Consider the following 13,318-nt stretch of genomic DNA (forward strand, 5'->3'; position numbering starts at 1 on the left):
AAATCAGCGGAATAACCAGCTAAAAAGGAAGAAGGCACACATTGTCAGAAATCTATTCTGCCTTTGGAATATCGTTATCGTCGATAGCTGCCGATAAGCAAGTTAGAGCAATATCATCGTCAACTGTATACTTCAACCAGGGTTTTTATGCCGCAAGGCTTTTCCCTGACGAGCCAATAAAGCATTGCACTTGTTGGCTAATCCAAGTGTTTTATTTTATTTTAATTCACATTTTCACTCTCCTCATAATTAGCTTAATCCAATCGCAGGAGGACTCCATGTTGGAGGAATTTTGGCAAATACAATAAGTTTAATCTAATTTATCTATTTATAAATAAGGAAGAAGAAGGGTTTAATTAAAGTAAGAAATAAGAAATAAGAAATAAGAAATAAAACACTTGGTTGAGAGCTAATACTACAAGGTATTATACCTTATTGGGTCGTCAGAAAAAGCCTTATGGCATAAAAAAAACCCTGGTTGGTAATCTAAATAATTTAAATAACTTTAATATTACTATATATATACAATTTATACATATTGAAATGTAATTAAAATTCACGTCCATTAGTTAATCTGTTTGTGATTTAATGGCCATTTGAGATAAATGAGGCCTATGGTAGCTAATATATGATACAAATAGTCTAGTAGAAACGTTATCTAATTGTTAGTTAAACGCAAAGATACAAAATTAATTTTAAAAAGATTATAAAAACAACTTTTATTACTAATATTTAAAGAAAAACAATGTCTTTAAAGACATTTAAAGTTATTTAATATCAATCACCACTGTGTGTAATAATTAAAAACACATAAATAAATAATATTGTTTGTATTGATATAAGAGACGTTTTGTTTGAGAGGAATACCAAAATAAATATCTTAAATATAGATGTCAGTCCATACTTTATTTAACGGAAATTTATCGACTAATTTTATGCTATTAATTCCATGTCGCTAAGCGCGCACATGGTAAAAATAGCACTTATCAATTTTTCTATAACGCTCCAAAAGAAGTATAACTTCAAAAATACTCATGTTATTTGTTTAAGTATTTCATTCCTTCTTTCATCAAGGAAATATACGGCATTTCAAACATCAACGATATCACGTAAGAACATACGTAACTTGCTACTACATATCCCAGACCTGAAATTACCTAGGAAATAAAGTAAAATAACACACATGACAATAATTAATTAAAACTTATTTAATCTATAGGTACAATCAAAAATTAAAAAATAATACATACGATTGCTAGAGCATCGAAGTGAATGGATGTTTCACTTAAAAAATTTACAGAGCTTATAACAAGTGGATGTATCAGAAAGACTGCGTAAGTCAATCTACTTAATGGTATCCAAACATTCCACGAAAGAATACGATTCACTATACCTAAAATGCGAATTGATTTTATTAATAACGATAAGAAAGTAATAATGTCGAGTAAAATAAACGAATCAGATATTTATTTATACCTCCATTATTTGTACAACACGCAATTAATATCCATGCTATACCAATTGCCCATACATTTCTACCGAGAGCAACATAAAAAGCAGCAGCTAAAACTGATAATCTATTCTGATATAATCCAAAAAGTACTGATAAATTGCATAAACTGCCCAGTATCCAAAAGAGTATTATTGTTTTCTAAAATCAGTTGTATCAACATTAGAGAAATCATCAACATCATCAAGAAAATAATTTTATCGTAAAGTATTTGTAAAAGATAAGAGGTCAGAAGATGCGTTTACTTTTTTCCATAATAGTTTGTTGTTTAATTTCAGAACAATATACGCAGCAATCACACCTACTAGGTAAGGTCCTATCCTAATCCATGGTCGAAAGTACAATGGTTCAAATATATTGAATTGCTTGTCGAATCTGTAATATAAAAAATCGTCATTTCGTTGATAAATTAACCCTTTCATTAAACCATACTTTTGGATAACTCGACAATCTGTAAAATACTAGCTTATTATAAAGAATAACGGTTTTAAGTAAACTTAAACTATACATTACCGGAAATATGTATAATAATTAATATTTATATTTACGTAGGAATATAATTATAAATGTAGGATAAATAGCCAGAAAGAATTATCGATGATATAAACAATAAGAAAAACAAAATAACTGCTACTTTAAAGTACCTGAAATAAAATTATGTTCAATCAATTAGAATGATATACTCTTAAGAAGAACCTTTTAATAAAAAAAATATAAGATGCCTTACATTAAAGATAAGAATAACAGAAAATTAATTGTAAGGAAGAATTGCATATCGTTTGCCAAATACCAACTCCAAAGCATACACTGCAAAGATCGGTATTGATAAGTAATATTGTATCTATATTATTAACTTAATCATAGAAGAATTTTTAAAATTGCTATTCACATAGGTCCATACCATATCTTGTACACTAAAAAGATTATGAATATAGAGGATATTTCTCCACCAATATTTCTGACAATTTTCGTGTGATCGTTCCGTTATATAGAAGAGCGATGTTTTACTGTACCATGTTTCATTTATCTGCACGAATCCGATTAATATCATGAAAGTAGGTGACAATCTAAAATAGCAGAAGTAGAAAAAATAAGTAAGATATTCCAAATAATTATAACTCTAATATTGATCCAATTTATGTAAAAATTCATAAATCTTTGATATTCGGATATCCAAGTAAATAAAATTTAATATACAGTCCAGGTAAATTGAAAAAATATTTCTAAAAATACGATTAATATTAGTGATCTCATAACCGTTTATTCGTTGTCAATTGAGCTTCTATCAAATATAGATAAAGATCGAATTTTCTCGAAATATGCATCATCGTTGTAGTATAAGAATCAACACTCGATCAATGTCACTTACAACGGATAAACTACCCTAAATCGTTTATTTCTAGAACTTTCTTTGTCCTTTCTTAATTTGTCGTTTTTTTTTTCTCTAAGCTTCAAATAACTTTAAACATCCACCTCTCTGCTTTTTTTTATTTTTGTAATAATATTTTGGAATCGGTTATTATAAATCCGTATGTTTCTATGCACATATATAAATGTACTCAAACAAAAAATCGTGTTTATGAAAAATCAACATAGGGGTCACTAATATAGTTAATATTATTTATATAATAAAAAAATTGTTTTTATTGTCCTCAGATTTGAAAAACTTATGCATAAATTAATTTAATTACATTAGATTTATGGAATTAAAAAAAATGGTCTTACCTAATAAACCTTTTCATGAGAGCGAGCAAATATAGTTTTGTTACATTTAAAAAATTATGCGGTGTTCGTATATTCTTGCCCATAACTTTTTTTAAATACAAGTAGGAGACAAGAAATCCACCAAAACAAAAAAATGTATCTACTGCCAGAGTCCCACTGTATATTACGTAGAAAAATAAATCATCTAATTTTTTCAAAAGAAAAAACCTATTGTCTATTATTAAACATAACAAAAAATAAAAGAGAATTAATATACAAGCATATATAAGTTTAATTGAAATATCTTACTTTAATGTAAATTAAATTGAATCGTAATATTTTTACCAAAAAAATTGATTGAAAAGTATCCTGTATGCAGCAAAATAATCCATATCATCGAAAAAAATCTTAATCCGTGTATAATCGGAATACCAGCATCTTCAGATTTCATACTAAATATTATTTTCGTGTTCGAATATGCGGAAAAAGCAAGGAATATTTTACAAAAAAGTCTGTGGTATTTTAATTTTTTTAGTTGATCCTTGTTATTATCGTTTACGGTTTGAAGTTTTTCTAAAAAAATAATCGTTTTAATATTAAATTATTATTTGTTTGTCCATACGAATTAGCTATAATAACCCGCTCGTTACCCTTAACCAATCCGAGGATAGGGTACGTACAAATAATTTCTTATGTAATGAAAATAACTCAAAAGTATGTTGAAAAAATGGATTGTAAATCATAAAATAGATTTACCTATCGATAGAGAATTAACATTTTCACGGTCTTGAAGACAATTGTTATCTTTCTTCAATCGTTCTTGGTATATCAGGACATCGTAGGTCGTTCCTATTATCATTAATAGGAATGTGAGAACGACTATTACCCTAAAAAAAGACAACACCAAGGATAATTATATTGTACAAAGGTAATTATATTATATATTTAACGAAGGAATATCATAAATAATAAAAGAATTGTTAATTTACATCATTGTAATAAATGTGCCACTTAATAACCACCGATGGTCATCTATTAGATCTCGTACTTCAACCAACGTAAAATCGGCTAAATATAGTTCTCCTTTAAAAAAAGTTCTCTTCCTCAACACGTTTTCTAGAAGAATAAAAAGTTGTTTTTTCGAACAGGATGCTGGTAAACACATACCAAGTATTATCAAATCCTGGGAAAAAAATATCAAAATATTTAATAAGATTGTTAAAATCTCTATTTTTATTTTTAATAGAAACTTACTTCCTTGAATATTTCAATGTGGTATTGTAAGGTGCTATTATGTCGAAAATTAGCAGCAAAGAATTTCACTTCAAAAGGTGGAAATTCATCTTCGATATGACGAAATCTCGAATTGTTTCGTAATATCTCTTCCGATAATATTAGATGGTCTCCGTTTTTTGCGTATTCGCATTGACTTCTGCTACCCAACCAATAATTATTTCCATAAATGAATCCATTATTTAAATCGCCGCTCGCATCGATTACTTGATAAAAGAAATAAAATACAAATTTCATCTTTTTGTTGATCGAAATTATTTATTATGTGCGACTCAGGAAGAAGAAACCATTTTTTTAGTCGAAAGTAAGCTGATTTTTAAACTGATTTTTTTTAATAAATAGAGTCATCTAAATTAATTATAGCTTTTTATGCTTTTTATTTCGCATTATGTAGTAAAATTTGCAAAGCGTAAGCATTTTATAAGATCGTTTACTAATAGCATATTAATGTAAACTTTAATAAATTATTTAATTGTTTGTTTCATATGGTCACAGTCAATGCTAGAATATGTACATTGTTTGCAACTCAACATTTAAACTTTCAATAAGATTTAAAATGAATTGTCAATCCACAATTTTAAAATTAGAAAGAAGAAAATGTATTTTTAATAGTCGAAATGTTAAATGGAAGCTATACAAAGTTCGAATCATTTGGAAACGATCCTTTTCCTGTGAAAAAATATTTATAATAAGAAGAAAACTTTTTTTCTTTAAAATATTGTACCTTCCTTGACTTTCGAACTTACTTATTTAAATTTTTGCCTTATAAAATAATCATACCCAAAATATCGTTTATAGTAAAATGAACAATTATTTTCAACAATAATATTATAAATTCTTAATAATAGAAATTATCTAGTAGCTTTCACGTACCTTTTAAGCTCCACAATAACTGCTGATCGATGGCTTCTCGAAATTCAATGAGTTCCTTTCTACATTGAGTTGAATTTAAAAGTTCTGCGTTTGCTAGCATTGCATAAACTGGCATCGTACGGATTTTCAATTCTTTCGTTTCATCTGCCGTACAATAATTTAGATAGAAAATAAGTGCTGCGAAATAATTTAAGAATTTGAATATTGGACGTTCCATTTTCACTACGTGATATTTTTCTGATGTACTGTTTTTTATTTTTTTTGCTGCTATATAATACTCGTCGAAAAAAATCTATTTTTACGCTACTTTCACTTTTTTAGAAAGTATCTCTTTTGTTTTTACACTGAATGAGTAAAAATTTTGTGAAATAATACATGAAGTAACAATATAAAAGTTTAGAAAGTAAGAACATAAAAAGAATTATTACGATATTACTTGAAACTATATTCGTTTAATAATACAAGACGAATGTGAAAGAACTAAGTACACTAAGTATCACACCACCTAACCGAAAAACTACAACTGTTTGATTGCATTTCTAAGGATGTCTTTTTATAATATATCCCTCCTATAATAAATGCCCCTTCCATTTTAATAAATAATATTAACATAACGATTACGAACGTCATTAGTTACGTCAAAAAATCTTTTATTTTATTTATTCCAATAAAACTGCTTGTAACATTTTTTTTTTCCATTCCGATTAGTTTTTTATATCGAAGAGTCATAGTTTTTTCAAGTGAAGATAATATCTTGTTGTAGAACTTCTCTTAGCAGAAACGTAAGAGAAATCTATTTTCTTTTTAACAATCTTAAATGTTAGCAGAGTGTATTAGATAATTTAATATACATCAAATTATTTTGTTAATTATTCGTAGAGACTACAATTAACGAATAAATTTATTTGTGAATTTTTTAGCTTGAAAATAGCTAAACATATGTTTCCAAAACGAATTATTACCATATCTTTGCGTTAGGATTGAAACTTCTCCCAAAAACGGTATACAGTCGATAAATAGTTTTTTTCAAATACTATCTCTTTTGGTCACTGCAGCTTTACATAATTGATACAAATCTTGCAAGATGTACGAGTACACGAAAATGCATTAGCGGTAAAGAATATTCAACGAAAGTTCCACTCTACGAATATTCTATATTTTTTTTGTCGAATAAAAGAAAATCGACACTACAATATAATGTTTTTTTTTTTTAGGATAATATCCTACCTCTCAACGGACTCGATCAAGCAATGTTTACGTCGCTCTTATTACGCTTCTAGTGAATAAAAAATAAGATTTATTGAGAGATTTATAATTATACACGACTATGAATATATATACAGAGTTTTCCAAATAAACGTTATTTAACCTGAAATATTTCCGTCATTTGAGATTAAACGTGTAAAATTCTTAACAAAACTTTGCACACCGTTTAAAGATCATTCTTTATTTAATATATTAAATTTTTTGGTGATTTGGAGAATGGATTTCCCGCATTTTATTTAAAAATACAATCAAACATGATGGATTAAGAGGTAATCAAAAAGTTAAAAAAAAGCTACAAAATCAATTAATTAAAATTTAATTTACATTAATAAGTATCAAAGTTTAATTATTCAATAATTTAACTTTTAAACAAAAAACTTATTATCGTTGTAAAACAATATTTAAATCAACAATATTTAATTAAATTTATCTGGATATTTTATTATTACTAAATCTTTTTTAAAAGATAAATTTGTGTACTTAAAGTTTAATTGTACTACATTTAAAATACCGTAAAAAAATAAAAAGAGTACAAATTCTTTTTTAATAATTATAGTCTACAGCGCTTTTAAATAAAATAACTTACTATATAATATAAAATAGATAATTAAGAAAAGTATAAAAAGGTATTGAAACCAGCAATAAGTTCGTGTTTATTTAATTTTCTTTTTTCATAATTTTCGAAGAGTTTCAAATTTAAAAAACTTTTAAATTAATTATTATTGAAAATAATTAATAAAGTATTTCCTTTTGTAAGTGCTCAAATACTTTTTGAAACACTGTATATGTGTGCGAATATGGAAATAGTTGAATCATTCAATCGATCACTGGTTAGAAAAAATAATAATTTGTATCAATTAGACCATATCCAGTGTATGTAATTTAAAAAGGAATATTCATTATTTTGCGACGAGAAAAACTAACAAACGTAAATGCGCTGTTTTCTAAATCAATAATTATGAAATGAATATAAAATGTCTCAAGTGTAAATTCTCTACGCACACAGGAGTAAAGATTGAAGGTCAAACAGACGGTTTTTTGTTGTTACTGATTTACATAAATTTAACGGGAAAAGAGACGCAAGATAGAATTTAAATGCGAAAAAGAGAGACAACGCATGTTATATATATCATTGACTATTCTCGGTCTTCTCATTATGCTTATTTTCTTACGAATGATAGAATGCTTTGCAATCATACTACTCGTGCCACATGTGCGCATGATCCTTGATAATTTCTGCAGTATATATAGGATCATTATCCTGTTGAAAAGAAAAATTTTCGTGAATACTATACAAAAATTACATTTCTTGAAATTTTTTGAAATCATAACTATAGTACATATGTTTTTCGATTTGCTGGAAATATTACCTACATAATCTAATGAGTAATACCTCTCCATTTAGTGGTAATAATATGTCGGTAAATGTCGTATAATATACTTATTATAATTAATAAATTATTTCGTGAAGAGTCTTAAAATACTTTCGTGAGTGATAGTATTCATTTTGTTTTTTTATAGTGATCGTTAGTAACCGATAGAAAAAAACTATCGAGAACTTGAAAAAAAAATCATGTTTTCCAGTTCGAGTTATTAATCTCTTCATTCATGTTGGAAAAATACGACATTTCGAACATCAACGATACCACGTAAGCACATGTGTAACTTACTATTACGTATCCCACACCTAAAATTAACTATAAAACAAAACAAAAAATCAATTAATTAAAATTCATATAAATCTATTAATATAAACAACAAGTAAGAATTATACATACACAAACAATTGTGTAACGGAGTAATATTAGTTTATGATAGGATATAGGATAATCTAATCTTAGTTTATTTTACGATAGAATAGAGAACTTATGGAACTGTACAATTCGTAAGAAAGGGACCTTTGAGGAGAGGAATATAATATTTATTTCCTATCGTGTAACGTCTGGTGGTCTAGACTGTAGAAATTACGAGAACGCTTTATACGCACTCCCACTCTGGGGTGTTGCGTGGATTTGAAAGAAAGACGGTTGATGACCAATAATGGGTCGGAAAAGGGACTAGGACCGCCTTGCGTACCCTTTCCACCTCCGACGAAGGTAGGACCGATGCATAAGAAAAGAAAGAGAGTTAGTCTTATGATTGCGCTTCGAAAAGTCTTATGATTGCACTGGAGTTATGTACTATGATTAAGTATTAGGAAGTCTTATGGTATTGCGTCGAGATATTAAGTGGTCGTATTATGTTGAAGTGTTATGTGTTCTTATTGAGTGATTATTAGTTCTTATGTCTTATGTGTTACGTCTTTTATGCTTTATGTTTTCTTATGTTTATGATTATGTTATTTTGAAGCCTTATGTTTAAGTGATTTTATCTATGATTAAATATATGTGTAATCTTAACTATTAATCCTGACAAACTGTTATCTAAATAGTAAGGCCCTTTAATCCTTGCATCCAGATCGAGGAACGATCGATAATCATCATCATCATCGCCAATCGTTCGTTTACAATTGCGAGATCATCAACGTGAAGGGAAGTTTCACTCTATAAGTTAACAGAAATTATAAGAATTGAATTTATCAAATACTCTTCGTAAGTCAAACTACTTAATGGTATCCAAACCTTCCACGAAAGAATACGATTAACTATACCGGATATATGAATTGATTTTATTAATAACGATAAGAAAGTAATAATGTCGAGTAAAATAAACGAATCAGATATTTATTCATACCTCCATTATTTGTACAACACGCTTTTAATATCCATGCTATATCTATTACCTATACAGTTCTACCGAAAGCAACGTATAAAGCAGCAGCTAAAACTGATAATCTATTCTGATATAATCCAAAAAGTACTGATAAATTGCGTAAACTGCCCAGTATCCAAAAGAGTATTATTGTTTTCTAAAATTATTTTTTAAAAAAGAAAAATGGTGTATATACTTATGTACGCACGTTAGTACCAAAACAAAATATAACCTCATTAACTTCATAAAAAATACCAAAGATTTTAACCCGCCTGAAAATATACTCTACATTTGTAGAAAAAACGATAAAATAATAAAATTAAGATATTAAATACAATTTATAAGGGTTAAATTAATAAGTTTAATCTAATTTATCTATTTATAAATAAGGAAGAAGAAGGGTTTAATTAAAATAAGAAATGAGAAATAAGAAATAAGAAATAAAACCCTTGGTTGAGTGCTAATACTACAAGGTATAATTCTTTATTGGGTCGTCAGAAAAAGCCTTATGGCATAAAAAAACTCTGGTTGGTAATCTAAATAATTTAAATAACTTTAATATTACTATATATATACAATTTATACATATTGAAATGTAATTAAAATTCACGTCCATTAGTTAATCTGTTTGTGATTCAATGTCCATTTGAGATAAATGAGGCCTATGGTAGCTAAAATATGATACAAATAGTCTAGTAGAAACGTTATCTAATTGTTAGTTAAACTCAAAGATACAAAATTAATTTTAAAAAGATTATAAAAACAACTTTTATTACTAATATTTAAAAAAAAACAATGTCTTTAAAGACATTTAAAATTATTTAATATCAATCACCACTGTGTGTAATAATTAAAAACACATAAATAAATAATTTTGTTTGTATTGATATAAGAAACGTTTTGTTTGAGAGAAATACCAGAATAAATATCTTAAATATAGATGTCAGTCCATACTTTATTTAACGGAAATTTATCGACTAATTTTATGGTATTAATTCCATGTCGCTGTGCGCGCACATGGTAAAAATAGCACTTATCAATTTTTCTATAACGCTCCAAAAGAAGTATAACTTCAAAAATACTCATGTTATTTGTTTAAGTATTTCATCCCTTCTTTCATCAAGGAAATATACGGCATTTCGAACATCAACGATATCACGTAAGAACATATGTAACTTGCTACTACATATCCCAGACCTAAAATTATCTGAGAAATAAAGTAGAATAACACACATGACGATAATTAATTAAAACTTATTTAATCTATAGGTACAATCAAAAATTAAAAAAAAATACATACGATTGATAGAGAATCGAAGTGAATGGATGTTTCACTTAAAAAATTTACAGAGCTTATAATAAGTGGATGTATCAGAAAGGCTGCGTAAGTTAATCTACTTAATGGTATCCAAACATTCCACGAAAGAATACGATTCACTATACCTAAAATGCGAATTGATTTTATTAATAACGATAAGAAAGTAATAATGTCGAGTAAAATAAACGAATCAGATATTTATTCATACCTCCATTATTTGTACAACACGCTATTAATATCCATGCTATACCAATTGCCCATACATTTCTACCGAGAGCAATGTAAAAAGCAGCAGCTAAAACTGATAATCTATTCTGATATAATCCAAAAAGTACTGATAAATTGCATAAACTGCCCAGTATCCAAAAGAGTATTATTGTTTTCTAAAATCAGTTATATCAACATTAGAGTCATTATCAACATCATCAACATTATCAACATTAGAGTCATCATCAACATCATCAAGAAAATAATTTGATCGTGAAGTATTTGTAAGCGACAAGAGATCAGAAGATTTGTTTACTTTTTTCCATAATAGTTTGTTGTTTAATTTCAGAACAATATACGCAGCGATCACACCCACTAGGTAAGGTCCTATCCTAATCCATGGTCGAAAGTACAATGGTTCAAATATATTGAATTGCTTGTCCAATCTGTAATATAAAAAATCGTCATTTCGTTTATAAATTAACCCTTTCATTAAACCATACTTTTGGATAACTCGACAATCTGTAAAATACTAGCTTATTATAAAGAATTACGGTTTTAAGTAAACTTAAACTATACATTACCGGAAATATGTATAATAATTAATATTTATATTTACGTAGGAATATAATTATAAATGTAGGATATATAGCCAGAAAGAATTATCGATGATATAAACAATAAGAAAAACAAAATAACTGCTACTTTAAAGTACCTGAAATAAAATTATGTTTGATCAAATAAAATTATTTTCGCTAAAAAACAACTTTTTATAGAAAAAAATATAAGATGCCTTACATTGAAGATAAGAATAACAGAAAATTAATTGTAAGGAAGAATTGCATATCGTTTGCCAAATACCAACTCCAAGGCATACACTGCAAAGATCGGTATTGATAAGTAATATTGTATCTATATTATTAACTTAATGATAGAAGAATTTTTAAAATTGCTATTCACATAGGTCCATACCATATCTTGTAGACTAAAAAGATTATGAATATAGAGGATATTTCTCCACCAATATTTCTGACAATTTTCGTGTGATCGTTCCGTTATATAGAAGAGCGATGTTTTACTGTACCACGTTACATTTATCTGCACTAATCCGATTAATATCATGAAAGTAGGTGACAATCTAAAATAGCAGAAGTAGAAAAAATAAGTAAGATATTTCAAATAACTATAACTCTAATTTTGATCCAATTTATGTAAAAATTCATAATTCTTTGACATTTGGATATCCAAGTAAATAAAATTTAATATACGGTCCATGTAAATTAAAAAAATATATTTTATAATACGATTAAAACTAGATGTCTTATAACTGTTTATCCGTCGTCAATTGAGCTTCTATGAAATACAGATATAGATCGAATTTTCTCGAAATATGCATAATCGTTGTAGTATAAGAATCAACACTCAATCAATGTCACTTACAACTGATAAACTATCCTAAATCGTTTATTTCTAGAACTTTCTTTGTCCATTCTTAATTTGTCGTTTTTTTTTCTCTGAGTTTCGAATAACTTCAAACCTCCACCTCCCTGCTTTATACAGGGACAACTAAAACACGTATTTTAAGTTGACTGAATCTTTTTAATAAATTTTAACACAGCATTTCTAATTTTCATTGACTGTTACACATAAAATTACTTGAGATTACTTCCTTCACAAACATACTCTAAAAATTCTTATCGAAAGAAAATTTTTTAAATTGAATAAAACCTTCATAACACTTTGTAGCATGACCAGTAAAATTGTGAAAAAATTCTCTTTTGTACAAATTGCGTGAAATTTACACTATGTCCGACATTGTAGAAAATTACTCATAGCAAATATATTTCACTTCTTTTATTTTTTTATTAATATTTTGCAATCGGTTATTATAACCCCGTATGTTACTATGCACACATATAAAGGTCTTCGAACAAAAAATCATGTTTATGAACAACCAACATAAGAGTCACTAACAGAGTTGATATTATTTATATAATAAAAAAATTGTTTTTATTATCGTCGGATTTGAAAAACTTATGCATAAATTAATTTAATTACATTAGATTTATGGAATTAAAAAAAATGGTCTTACCTAATAAACCTTTTCATGAGAGCGAGAAAATATAGTTTTGTTACATTTAAAAAATTATGCGTTGTGCGTATATTCTTGCCCATAACTTTTTTTAAATATAAGTAGGAGACAAGAAATCCACCAAAACAAAAAAATGTATCTACTGCCAGAGTCCCACTGTATATTACGTAGAAAAATAAATCATCTAATTTTTTCAAAAGAAACAACCTATTGTCTATTATTAAACATAACAAAAAATAAAAGAGAATTAATATACAAGCATATATAAGTTTAATTGAAATATCTTACTTTAATGTAAATTAAA

The 13,318-nt window shown here is 27.2% G+C and overlaps 2 protein-coding genes across 3 annotated transcripts in view; both read right to left on the reverse strand.

Moving 5' to 3' along the window:
* Window positions 1-13,318, reverse strand: part of LOC122515474 (nose resistant to fluoxetine protein 6-like) — a 44,138-nt gene that overhangs the window by 14,278 nt on the left and 16,542 nt on the right. The gene's annotated exons all lie outside the window — the stretch shown is intronic.
* Window positions 888-13,211, reverse strand: LOC122515475 (nose resistant to fluoxetine protein 6-like). 2 transcript variants are annotated; one of them, XM_043632843.1, is made up of 9 exons: window positions 3,560-3,700; window positions 3,236-3,449; window positions 2,412-2,577; window positions 2,238-2,317; window positions 2,059-2,154; window positions 1,756-1,885; window positions 1,477-1,651; window positions 1,251-1,393; window positions 888-1,157 (listed from the first exon to the last, which is right to left on the reverse strand). In XM_043632843.1, exons 1-9 carry the CDS (start codon window positions 3,663-3,665, stop codon window positions 1,038-1,040), a joined length of 1,230 nt encoding a protein of 409 aa, XP_043488778.1. In that variant the 5' UTR covers window positions 3,666-3,700; the 3' UTR covers window positions 888-1,037. The 2 variants fall into 2 exon arrangements, with proteins under 2 accessions (XP_043488778.1, XP_043488780.1); XM_043632845.1 differs by lacking the exons at window positions 3,236-3,449; window positions 3,560-3,700 and adding an exon at window positions 13,015-13,211.

This window comes from Polistes fuscatus, unplaced genomic scaffold (genome assembly GCF_010416935.1).
Source record: "Polistes fuscatus isolate 324 unplaced genomic scaffold, CU_Pfus_HIC Scaffold18, whole genome shotgun sequence".
In the NCBI taxonomy this organism is placed as follows: Eukaryota; Metazoa; Arthropoda; class Insecta; order Hymenoptera; family Vespidae; genus Polistes; species Polistes fuscatus.

What these genes read in the sequence shown, in the direction of transcription:
- LOC122515475 (XM_043632843.1), bottom strand. Translation starts at nt 3,665, where the DNA reads ATGAAATCTGAAGATGCTGGTATTCCGATTATACACGGATTAAGATTT. An exon ending in ATTTATAATTATATTCCTAC is followed by an intron (nt 1,886 to 2,058) that starts GTAAATATAAAT and finishes TTTATATTACAG; the next exon opens with ATTCGACAAGCAATTCAATA. An exon ending in ACTTCGATGCTCTAGCAATC is followed by an intron (nt 1,158 to 1,250) that starts GTATGTATTATT and finishes TTTATTTCCTAG; the next exon opens with GTAATTTCAGGTCTGGGATA.